The following is a 12999-nucleotide window of genomic DNA, read 5'->3' as shown; positions in this document are numbered from 1 at the left end:
GTTTAGAGAAGATGATTTTTCTATGGCGGGAACTGCAGACCGTCTTCTTGTTACGGACCATGACGAAATTGAAAATTCTCCAGCTCAGAATACAACATCTAAAGATCAATTCGCAGAAACTGTCGAAAATCAGATAGAGCAAAATGAAGAATCAGGACCTTCGACAAACGCTTCTCCCATTAAGTCAGAACAGAGCCAAGATATTTTTGATTTTAAACTGGTAGGCAAGGAAATAAAAAAAAAACAGGTGTTAATTGATAATGAAGAAAACGAGAAAAATATTCAAAGCGACTTGCTTATGATGAGCTCTCCTCCAGAACACGGTATACTACAGACTGTTGAAAATCCCATAGAAGGTGGCACGAGAACTGCTTAAAGACCCAGGGACGAAAATTTAAGTGGCGTTGTTGTTAATGAAAAACAGTGATATTGAGTTACAGTTCAGCACATACTACTGAATAAGAAGTGCATAACAATGATCAATTAACATACTGTTTTATAATTTTTGAGAATAGAAAATGTGTTCGTTTTCATCATATTGCCCCACTTGTCCCAGTAATGAAACAGTTTCTTTTTAATTGACAAAATATTTAGGGTTGTATTAATACGAAGATTTTGCAGTTTTTGCCAATGCGGTAATATATGGATGGAAAAAGAGGACGATTCCAAAGATAAAAAATTATAATGTGCAGAAAATTCGTCACATTAATCTATACGTGGTAAGGTGCTATGGCCCTAGCTTATCTAGATATGCGCTGACGTGTCCTACTCGCCAGCGTTACGTCTAACATTTATCATGTTTCGCCTACCATTTCCAGCAACTACCCATTACCCCTGGAACCGCTACTTAATCACACACTAGGCTCAGAATCGGGTTTTGCGTGTTAAAACTAGTGATTTCCCCATATAATAGGGCGTCAGATCTGAAGACCGACAGGTTAATATGGTGAAACTAAATCAGAACAGATCACGATTGAGATCTTCTCGTTTGTGGCATTTTTAACACCCATTATCATTTAAAATTAAAGCAAAAATGAGTGAATTTGCTGCTTTCGATTAGTTAAACAAGTAGAAATATGAAACGCCAAGTTGTGGTTTTAACAACGCCTCTGCAACTTCTATTCTTTTTGTCTGAGGAGGAAACGGGAGAAAGTAAAAAACGATTTACCATATTAACAGCAGTTGTAACTAAAAATTATTCCATCATTCGTCTGGGAGGCAAGAAGGGCTGAACGCAAAAACGTTTAACAAAGCACTTCCCTTGTAGGAGGTATATTTTACTTCTGAAATTAATTTAAGAAATGGACTGTGTGATTTTTGTAAACGCAGTGTAAGGTTGGATATTGTGGTCTAGAATGTCAATGGAGTTGCTGAGACACCAACCAACGTGTTACAGTGAATAATCTATTATAACAAATAAATTACCCCTTTTGCTAAGGACTAATAAATGTTGTCCCAGGGTCGCCTCGGGTGAAAGCAGGATTGATCAGGAAAAGAAAGTGCACAAAAGCTCTCTTTCAGTTTAGAAGGCAGTACATATCGTAGTAGGGAGAACGGCTACCCTAACGATCAAGGCACTGCAAAGGCAGTGCCGATCAATCAGAAACGGAGACACAATCAGTTTCTTTCAGCCCGGAGATTGGTAGTATTAGAAGAAGGAAAAACGAGAATGTATGAAATATTGATGTAGCTTGCGAAACGCAATCCCTAGCTCCGAGAAATGCCATTTGAATTCCTTCACGGCCCCCACTTTCGTAGCGTGGTAAGCGATCAAGACGTGGCCCGTATTCCTGATTACTGTTCTTGTATTCTGCACAACTTCTTATTCGCCGCTATTACGCTGCTCGAGAAACACTTTTAACTTTGGCTCTTGTGAAGTCTTATGAAAAATTCATAACAGTTTGTCCACTAGCTTCAAAGAATTTCCATGTATCGGGGAAACCAAAGCACTTGCTGCAATAATCTGTGACCCTGTCAAAAGATTTATGAAAGAGAAAATTGAAACAGGCAACGAAAAATAATTAGATGTTTGGAAAAAATGTTTCGAAAGCTTTTATTTTCGGTAAACCCATCTCTGTTTTGCGTCTTATAAATCAGAACGTTGCAACGTAAATGGTCTTTAGTTTCCAACTACGTTGCATTCCCCGAAACTTTGACTGTGACAGACTGATGTAAGAAAGAAAAAAATAGATTGGCTCAAGGAAAAAATAAAACTGTTTCGGTAAAGAAATGCAGACGGCGGTAGCGAAGCACAGATACGCGTTTTAAGTTGTCTATTATCACATGTCTCTGGAAGTTCCCATAACAAACCTTGTGTTCAATTAATTTTTTTTTTTTTACTCCTGCCCAACTATTTTCTGCACCTATTGACTCATCACGTGCTAAAGTTCATTTACTTTTGTTTACCCTTTTCGCAAAAGAACTATGTTGCTTCATTAACGCGATGGAATTCTTTCTTTCCACCTTGTACCTCTTTTTTCATCTTCGCATGAGAACATATTAGATTAACTTATTCAGATATTCCAGTCATTGTCTATCAAAATATTTTTCCTCACATACTGCTGATTCCCACTCTGAATTATAAGTGATGTGTCAGGTCAAAGTTCTCCTTATAAAGGGTTTTCCATTGACATTTTTTCCAATCCTGTTCTTCCTAATACTTTTCAGTTGTACTCACTCGCTCATATAATTTTGACATCCTCCTGTAGCACTATATTTTCTGTAATTCCGGTTATTTCTACTCGTGGTCGCAATAACGCCGTTTCAGTATCACAATAGTCTGTTCCAAACGTACTGTTCCAGACATTCCTCTATCTACTCATCTGTCAGTATTAGACAACAGTAGCACCCTTTCAGCTGCAGCGAACATTCTTAGCCTGCATTAATCTGATAGTTCTGATAAAGCAAAATTCTTCAATTTCTTTATTGCCTTCTTCAGTTTTGCTGCTTACAGCGTCGACATTTTGGTTTCTACTGTTATGCATCATTTTCCGCTCGTCATTGATTATCATTCATGAAAATAAAGCGATTCTGTAAGTAGTATTCGATCTCTTTCAGCAATTCTTGTAGGTAATCCAAACTTCCGTTAGCATATATTATGCCCCCTGTGAAGCATATCAGTTGTATTTTTTCCCTTCTATATTAACTGTTCCTGCGTTCTTGTCACATGTTCTATTAACTGGTATTGTCCGTTGTGAGGAACTGCCATAAATGTCTTCTTCATCCGCTGAAATATGTCTTCATTGTACACACATTTTTAACCTCATCCTGCACCAGCAGTTTAGAGATGAACCAGCATCTGTAGCAGGTATGAACATCATATCTTGCACTAACGCGCTGTATTGGGCTTCTAAAGTACAGTTTCATAATCTTTCCGTTCTAATTTAAACTGGTCATTGACACTGGCTGACTGATTTTTGTTGAAGGATGCAATGCTTTTCGTGCCTTGTTTGCTATACCCTCAGGCTCGTTCTTGAACATTTAGGAGAGTTTCGTATCAACTCGATACTACATCAGCTGGCTCGTTCCAGCAAACTCGCGAAATAACTTAAATCTTACATTACTTCTATAAACTGTATGCTTATCTCGCATGCCTGATGATGTGTCACCAGTGGGAGAAAGGAAGTGACGGAAGAATTAGATAACCACAACCTGTTTTTTGCTCCAATAAACTGTAAATTCTACGTAATCTTACATTCTGTCATATTTATCATTGTTGAAACTTTTCTTTCAAACTGAGATTCAGTTACATACTTATCTACGAAGCGTTCAAAGCAAAGCGGATAGTGCTCTCTGAGGCAAATGGAAATACCGCTTTGTTGTCTTAAATCTGATGCCTAGGAATGACAGGCTCAGAGTTAGTTTCGACAAGTAGTCCAATGTTCTCGGGAGACATCGGGACGCCTGCCACGTTTTGCGCCCCTGTCTAACATACGAATCACCACAGACAGTGTCCTATGCCCACATCTCGTGACACAGTACATAAAGATTTGAAGTACACAAATTCCGCTATCTCTCCCATTGCGCTTACATTCCATTGATGAAAATTTTAAGCACTAAAAGGATTAGATTTTTTATGTTCAATAACTGTAAATACAAACTGTGTAATAGGTAGTAATTCATATCGGTATAAAAAAAACTGTGTAAACTACTGTGAGGAAGAAGCACACACTGAGCTGAAAAAAGTCATGGGTTACCTCCTGATACCGTGTCGGACCTTCATTTGCCCGTCGTAGTGCATCATGTGTGGCATGATCTCAACAAGTCACTGGAAGTCTCTTGCAGAAATATTGAGCCATGCTCCGTCTATCGCCGCCCATAATTGGGAAAGTGTTGTCGGCGCAGGATTTTGTGCACTAGCTGACCTCTCGATTATGTCCCATAAATGTTCAATGGGATTCATGTCGGGCGATCTGTGTGACCAAATTATGTTCTTCAAACTACCTGCGAAGGATTGTATGGCCTGGTGACTTGGCGCCCCGTCATCCATAAAAAACCCATCGTTGTTAGGCCACATGAAGTCCATGAATGGCAGCAAATGGTCTCCATGCAGCCGAACATAACCATTTCCAGTCAACGATCGGTTCAGTTGGACCAGAAGAACCAGTCCGTTCCATGTGAAGTCAGACGACACCATTGTGGAGTCAGCACCAGCTCACACAGTGTCTTGTTGAGAACATGGATTCATGGATTCGTGGGCTCTGTACCACTCTCGAAACCTACCATTAGCTCTTACCGACTGCTATCGGGACTCCGTCTAACCAACGTGAAAACGACCCCAGGAGAGCCTTTGCAGGCGAGGTCATGCTGTTAGGAAAGGCACTCATGTCGGTCGCCCTCTGCCATAGCCTATTAATGCGAGATTTCACCGCATTATCCTAACGCATACATTCATCGTACGTCCAACATTAATTTGTGTCGTTATTTCAAACACTGTTGCTTGTCTCTCAGCACTGACAACACTACGCAAACGCGGCTGCTGTCGGTCATTAAGTGAAGACCGGCGGCCACTGCGTTGTCCTTGGTGAGACGTAATGCCTGAAATCTGGCATTCTCATCACATTCTTGACACTCTGGATCTCAGAATATTGAATTGGCTAACCATTTCCGAAATGGAATGTCCCATGCGTCTTCAACTACCATTCCGCGTTCAAAATCTGTTAATTTCCTTCGTGAGCCCGTGATCACGTCGTTAACCTTTCCACATAAATGACCTGAGAACAAATGACTGCTCCCCCAATGAGCTGCCTTTCTATACGTTGTAGTACCACTGTCTATACATATGCATATCGCTGTCCCATAGATTTTGTCGCCTCAGTGTACCTAATCAGTTTCTTCCATTCTAGATGCTCACACGCCTCTGCTTTCTATAGAAAGTACAGTAGACTACAGCGCAGTATGTGTATATGTTGCAGGGCCGGGGACAGGATGACGGTGGTCCAGGACTGCGTGGGTGGCACGCGCCTCAACGGGCTGCTGCAGCGCTGCCGGGAGTCGCGCAAGCTGGTGCTCGTCATCGTCGCCATAGCTCTCCTGCTCGACAACATGCTGCTCACCACCGTCGGTCAGTACACCCACACTCTCTTGTGGTTCTACCACCGCCTAGACCCCGTAGTCATTAAGTATCTTTCCCACATGGGGTGCAGGGAAGTGTGAAGGGGAAATCACCGTGAAACATACAGGTTGTCCTACAAATGCTGCGACTTACTTTGAGGTGTTGTAGAGGGGGTCTTGAGTAACGAATGTAGCATAGGAATTGAATCCACAGTCTTTATCCAAAGACCCTACGGGGCGTCGAAGTCACAGACACCGGCGTCTGCCACTAGGCTACCCATCTGCATGACGCTTAAAACGACATCGGTAGAGGCAGCTGCACAACAGTGTATAGGTATCTGTCCTCGCCATTTCGTAATGCGGACTGTGACGTTAAATTGTTATTTCCGCTTATTACATTAATCACATGAGAGGGACCACTGAACTATTCCTATACGGTCCACGGTACCACTCTCTGAAATTACAAACCCCAGACATAAATGAGCAACTGACATTTATTCTCGATTATCTCTAGTGTGCAATAAACGCCAGGATAATCCATTCTACATGTGCCACTAAACATCAGTGGACTGTTTCGTGAGTTATACATTACTGGACATTAAAATTGCTACATCAAGAAGAAATGCAGATGATAAACGGGTATTCATTGGACAAATATATTATGCTAGAACAGACACGTGATTACATTTTCACGCAATTTGGGTGGATAGATCCTGAGAAATCAGTACCCAGAACAACCACGTCTGGCCGTAATAACGGCCTTGATGCGCCTGGGCATTGAGTCAAACAGAGCTTGGATGGCGTGTACAGGTACAGCTGCGCGTGTAGCTTCAACACGATACCACAGTTCATCAAGAGTAGTGACTGGCGTATTGTGACGAGCCAGTTGCTCGGCCACAATTGACCAGAAGCTTTCAATTGGTGAGAGATCAGGAGAAAGTGCTGACCAGGGCAGTAGTCGATTATTTTCTGTATCCAGAAAGGCCCGTACAGGACCTGCAACATGCGGTCGTGCATTATTTGCTAACAGTCATTGGATCTCGACCAACGCGAGCAGCAATGTCGCGGTACGATAAACCGCAATCGCGATAGGCTACAATCCGACCTTTATCAAAGTCGGAAACGTGATGGTACGCATTTTTCCTCCTTACGCAATGCATCACAACAACGTTTCACCAGGCAACGTTGGTCAACTGCTGTTTGCGTATGAGAAATCGGTTGGAAACTTTCCTCATGTCAGCACGTTGTAGGTGTCGCCACCGGCGCCAACCTTGTGTGAATGCTCTGAAAAGCTAATCATTTGCATATCACAGCATCTTCTTTCTGTCGGTTAAATTTCGCGTCTTTAGAACGTCATCTTCGTGGTGTAACATTTTTAATCGCCAGTAGTGTACTAAACGTGTTTCTGTACGCTGAAGCACTGTAGGTGGGACATCTCGCAATGTTGTTTTTCAGTGATTGCGACTGAATGCCACAATAGGCAGTGGAGAAGAGGGAATTAGGTGTTGTGTAGAAAGGCCCTGTTTCCTATGAATGTGATGCTCTGTTGCTGCAGTGGATGACCGTTTCAGAGACGGATTTTCATCCACAGTTTGGTGCCTGAAGCCCTCTAAAATCTCCAGTGTTTTTCCGTATATCTGAGAAAATAAACTGCAGATAGAAACTCATCTACAAAACAGTCATCCACCAAGGGAACAGAGCAGCACATTAATAGGAGGCAAGGTCTTTCTATTCAACAGCTAGCTCCCACTAGCGATCACTGGATAACAAACAATACTGCTAGAGGTTCCGCCCACAGTCCCTCAGCGTAGACAGTCACGTTTGTTGCCGACGGGGTAGTCTAGTGGTAGGCGCAGTGGTAGACGCTCTGTAGCGTCGCTGAATGACGTTTCCAGACACGGGTCGCTATCCTCGATTTGTTCCTCAAGCCAACATCTCCAACCTGTCTAAGTTTGTCACAAAATTTCTGGTACACCCAATATACATGTATTGATGAAAACTTTTTGGGTTATCAGCCAAGCCAGGGCGTCATGTTGTCGCATTGTTTCGACGAGCCTCCTACTCGTCTGGATAACCCGCGAACATTTCATCTATTAAAATCGCCGAGGGAGTCTGCATTCTCATATACGGGGCGAGTCACCTGCCCCTACCGCTATCGCTTCACCCAACCCTCAATGTTATATCTGGCTGCATGCGAGATTTTTAGAATTCTCTCACTCGTTAAGCCCAAACTGGTAGCCTTACAGAAAAATGAACAGGACCTTTTTGTAACAAATATAATGTAAATAAATTTTGTACCGTGAAACGCTTTAGCTAGAAACCATATTTTTCGAGTTTTTCACGAAAAACGTACGAAGGCGAGAATGAGATTTTCGCGCTGCAGCGAAGTGTGCGTTGATATGAAACTTCCTGGCAGATTAAACCTGTGTGCCGGACCAAGACTCGATCTCGGGACCTTTGCCTTTCGCGGGCAAGTGCTCTACCATCTGAGCTACCCAAGCACGACTCACGCCCCATCCTCACAGCTTTTAGTATGTAGTTCATTACACTCCTTCTACAACTGTAAAAGAATTTGCGACTGCTCTAGTTATTTCCCACAGTCGACCTTCATCGAGTGCTCTTATTACGCATCGACTTAGTTGAGCACTTACAAACTATAAAGTCGAAAAAAGTGCAAATTTTACCTAACAATTTTGTTGTATTTTAACAGCATAAAATTAAGAGTTACATCGTTGTATGCACCAGGCCTTCTGACTATCAAACTACTGTACTATTAACGGTTAAGTCTGGACAGAATTTTCAACGTTATTGGTTTCAATGTAACGTTTATAAATGTGGTTTTCTTTTCATTAACTTTACGATCACGTTTAAATTAATAACATTAACGAAGTAGTCAACTATATGAGTGGCGTAACAGCCCAATCAATAGGGATCAGAATAGGTCGAATATCGGGAATAATTCGTGTAGTCGGAATTTTTTGCACAATGTTAGAAGGGAATGCTATGAACAACATACCAGAAATCTTAACTACTGAGTGATGCGCGTGAAGCTGAAGGTGCGTTTGAAGGTCAGTTTTGTACGTTTTCCTCGAATAACTCGAAAATCATTGTCTCCAGCGAAAACATACTTCAGTACAAAATGGTCCTGTTCATTTTTTCTGTAGGACTAATACAGTAGTTTCTGTATAGCGAGCGAGAGAATATGAATAACTCGTGCGTGGTTCACGAAGGGCAAATATAATATTGCATGACGCTTAAAACGACATCGGTAGAGGCAGCTGCACAACAGTGTATAGGTATCTGTCCTCGCCATTTCGTAATGCGGAGTGTGACGTTACATTGTTATTTACGGTTATTACATTCATCACATTAGGGGGACCACTGAACTATTCCTACAGGTTCCACGTTACCACTCTCTGAAATTACGAACCCCAGACATAAATCAGCTACTGACATTTATTCTCGGTTATTTCTAGTCCACAATAAACGCAAGGAAAATCCATTCTGTATGTGCCACTAAACTTCAGTGAACTGTTTAGTGAGCTGTACTAAAGCATTAGACATTTGACTTTAGATACCTCAAACGGATACTACACAGCCAACAACAAATGGTAATGTGGGATTATAAAAATTATTTTATAGATTTGCAAAGGTAACAAATAATAATAATATAATTCATATTATTATCATTACGAAGACAATAATGAAATAATTTTTGTATTGTCGTTTTCAAAATCAAATTGTCACTTTCAAACTTACTATAATACATTTCGACGACCAATATTGGAAGACATTGCAAGTGGCACATAACGTCATGATCGACACATCGATATTTAAATCGAACAAGCTTCATTTTGACCGTCATCTTCTTTCTGTAGCGCAGCAGAAACGCTAGTGATGATCCGTTTTAAGAGTCATTTGCAAGTTTATGAACAGTGGTTAACAAGATCGAAATGGTCATATTAATGGAGGTAACTGAACTCTGCACAGGAAGACATCCATTTCATATGAATCAAGTGAGAGATTATTCTTTTAAAGAATTATGTGAACACCATACCAACAAACGAAGCGAATATTACATCTTATTAGATTATCTGTACTTTTCTTCACGGGATTACAACAGCACATATTAGTCTGTGAAGAACATATGAACAAAATTTTGTGACAGGTAGCGGCGTGTGAAAAACATTTTCATATTTTCGAAACATTCATGGTCGCTTAACAGTCAATATAGCTTTAATAAGGATATCTTGTATAAAGAGATAGACACTAGATCATTATCTGTATATGTGGTTAGCATTCAGGTTTATTAACATTTAACAGCTGTCTAATGCCAGCCCATTACAATAAATCTACTATTTTCTCATAAAACATGAGGTGGATCCTGCACCTATCTTACCATGTACGTCAGAGTATAAAGAATGTAAACGTATGCTTACTGTTGAGGTCTACGTACCCCTGAATTAAACAAGAGAACGTTTTTCTGTAGGCCCATGTTTCAATGAGCTTGACTTAACCTGTGTATCGGATTATTTACTTGAATTAAAGCTGATGAAGAATCTGACGGACTACTACCAGATTTGAAGCTTGCACAAACAGATACGAACAATATCTACTTGGAAAGCTTCCTTTCGTGTGTAAATTAATAGTTTACCAGCGAAAAGCTACATACAAATTGTTTATATTTCGTCAAGTAAAAATTGTTTTTCCTGTTACGGTAATACAGGCAAACTTTAATTTGCAATTTTTAGTTCCCGTTCTAAAAGTAACTGCTAACCTAAAGTAATAGGGGAGAATAAGTTCCTCCACATTTCATAAATTTTGTTATTACATGTTTCTGCATACGATTGTATTGGCAGAAGTTATTAAATACGGCTGCAGAGTATTAATAAATGAAGTGCTGTAACATGTTTTAAAATGAACGCATAATATTTGACTCAGTTATAAAGTTTATCAAAAACCAAAAGCGGTGATCTGCGGTCCTTTTCTTAACATTTTCTTGCAATAATGCCATTGTAGTAGGGAAGTGTACGTACAAAAGAGGTAAAACTGATTTCAAAAGAGACTTTGTGACTCACGCTAAATCTAGTATTATGTGAAATTACACTGTAGTACCACTGAGCGAAACAGAATGAACTGATCTACAAAAAATCGACAGTAATAAATTTTACTAAATACCTAATTAAAAACCCTGATACCATAAATGAAATATTTATGGAAAAAAGACCTCTGAAAGATACACTTAAAATTTAAAAACTGGGGCAAAATGTAGGAGTAATTTTGTTGTATTGTGAACAGGGTTTGCGCTCAGATTTAGACATTTCATTTAGTTTTGGAATGCTTGTGTCTAAATCCACAATAAGAGTGAAAACTTTTACTAGTGGTACAAAACATTCGTTGTAGTAGAAAACGTAAGGAAATGACAAAATAATGACAAAAAATTTAAGTGTAAAGCCCCATGACTTCAGTTTCCTTGTTTGTGATTATTGTGAACTTTTCTAAAACTGGAGTGAATTAACGATCCATTTGTTGTTTTCTACAGAAAATTACATGTTTCTATCAAATGTATGTTTATTTGTATCCTTATGTTTTCTTGGAATGTCGCAAAAGCTTGATAAATCACTGCTCAGAACGTGCTTATTGACATTGTTCGCATCTTTTGACAAATTAGGTAAAGGAGAATGTTGAAATTTTAAGCAGTTATAAAGCAGACAACGCAAAATCGTAGAGATGTAGTCACCTAGAATCAATAGGTAACTAGAAACATTACGTGTGAACGAAGCCTTAGTTACATGAAATTTGTGAGAAGACATAAAATAATCGGTCGATAATACAGCTTAACAGAAACGTCGTAGCAGGATGTGTTTCTGATAAAGAAATTGTATAAAACAAAGAAATCACCAGCGCGAGCAGAAATAAAAGACAGCAGGAAAAGCCGAATATCAGCAAATGGAAACTCGACTGACAGCAGCAGAGTCGGGGACTCATTCTCGGTTAGGGTTTTACAGTCCATAAACGCATCGAGAGAACAAGACGAATCCCCAAAACTCACAAAAGCAGTCGTGTGGAAGAGATGCCATGATATTTAGATATCGTGACAATGCTTTTGCCGTTGCCAACACGTTTAATTCTCTTGCACAATGCCTTAGCCTAAAAGAGAAAACGAAGTACATCAGAGAACAATAGAAGTGGAGGAGATGCCGAACAACTGAAACGTCAGTGCTGACGTGGCCGCGACATCAGCTGTCGAACGTCTCATCCATTTACAGACGCAACGTCCTCCCTCCACTACGGGTGGTTTTTCTGCCCTGTTTTCCAACCCGCGCGCTGTTTGTGACGTCTTGATGTTTCCATTCGTGCCATGTTCTTCATACTTTATTTACTTCTGACTAAGTTGGAATATTTAATCATTACAAGCATTACTAGACTGTCGTGGCAGGAAAGAAAGTGAGCGACTGCTTCAGTTAACCTCCAAAGAGAGAGAGAGAGAGATTTTAATGCCTCATCAGTTTGCTCTGGGTGTCTACTTAACACCAAATGCACCTGTTTTCGTCCTGGCACAGGTTACGGAAGGAATCACCTTGAAACTGGAAGAAGGACGACGCGTGGCGAGTGTAGCCCAGGAGTTCAGTAGTGTTCATAGCATTGTCTTAAGTGTATGGGAAGCGTTCCGAACCACAGGCACTGCTGCCCCAAGGAGCATGGTCACACACAGCAGCAGATAACCGCTATACTGTGCAACATGCAAGACGGGATCCAAGTGAGACAGCATGTGCAGTTGCATCCACTTATAACAGGACTGCAAAGCACACATTCTCACGCCCCACACTGCCATGGCGGCTAGCTGAGGATTGTCTCTTTGCCCGACGACCAGTAAATTGTGTTTCGTTGACATCCGTGCATCGATGACACCATTACCGATGGTGCCAAGACTGTACTAGCGATGAGTGGGATCGTCTGCTCTTGTTGGTTGAGGGCAGATCTAGTCTGTGTAGTGATTCTCGAAGCACTCTCATGTGACGAGATATGGGAACACGTAACACCCAGGAACAGTGTCAAACATAATTGTCTGGGTGGACCACCATGTTGTGATGTGTGGAGGCATAATCTCGCGTGTGCCTACTATCCAACAGGTATTTGAACACAATATACTTAAAGTTCATCGTTATTGTGATACTGTATTCCTTCCCCATGTGTGTCATTTCAGGTTTTCCTTTCAACCCTGATGCGGATGACAATGTGCGACCGCAAAAAACAGTGCATGTGGAGAAAGTCTTCGAATGAGAGGATATTCGGAGAATGGACTGGCCTGCCAGTAACCCGTTCTTAAATCCAATCCAGCACCTCAAGGATACTTTGGGGAGACGTATTGCAGCACCTCCACATGTCCAACGGACCATCTAGCAGTGCTGGTGGCAGTGTGGAATACACTACCACAAGAACTCC

General features: G+C 40.9%; 1 protein-coding gene across 1 annotated transcript in view; it reads left to right on the top strand.

Annotated features, from left to right (window-relative positions):
- The window catches only part of LOC124793741 (synaptic vesicular amine transporter), a 781226-nt gene that overhangs the window by 404943 nt on the left and 363284 nt on the right, over nt 1–12999 (top strand). The window contains exon 2 of the mRNA XM_047258044.1: nt 5415–5563. Coding sequence (XP_047114000.1) covers nt 5428–5563 — 136 coding nt within the window. The 5' untranslated portion in view covers nt 5415–5427. The remainder of the gene's footprint in view (nt 1–5414; nt 5564–12999) is intronic.

The sequence above is a fragment of the Schistocerca piceifrons genome, chromosome 1 (genome assembly GCF_021461385.2).
Source record: "Schistocerca piceifrons isolate TAMUIC-IGC-003096 chromosome 1, iqSchPice1.1, whole genome shotgun sequence".
NCBI classification, from domain to species: Eukaryota; Metazoa; Arthropoda; class Insecta; order Orthoptera; family Acrididae; genus Schistocerca; species Schistocerca piceifrons.
Note: the sequence above shows the minus strand (reverse complement) of the source record. Positions and strands in the feature narration are given on the sequence as shown.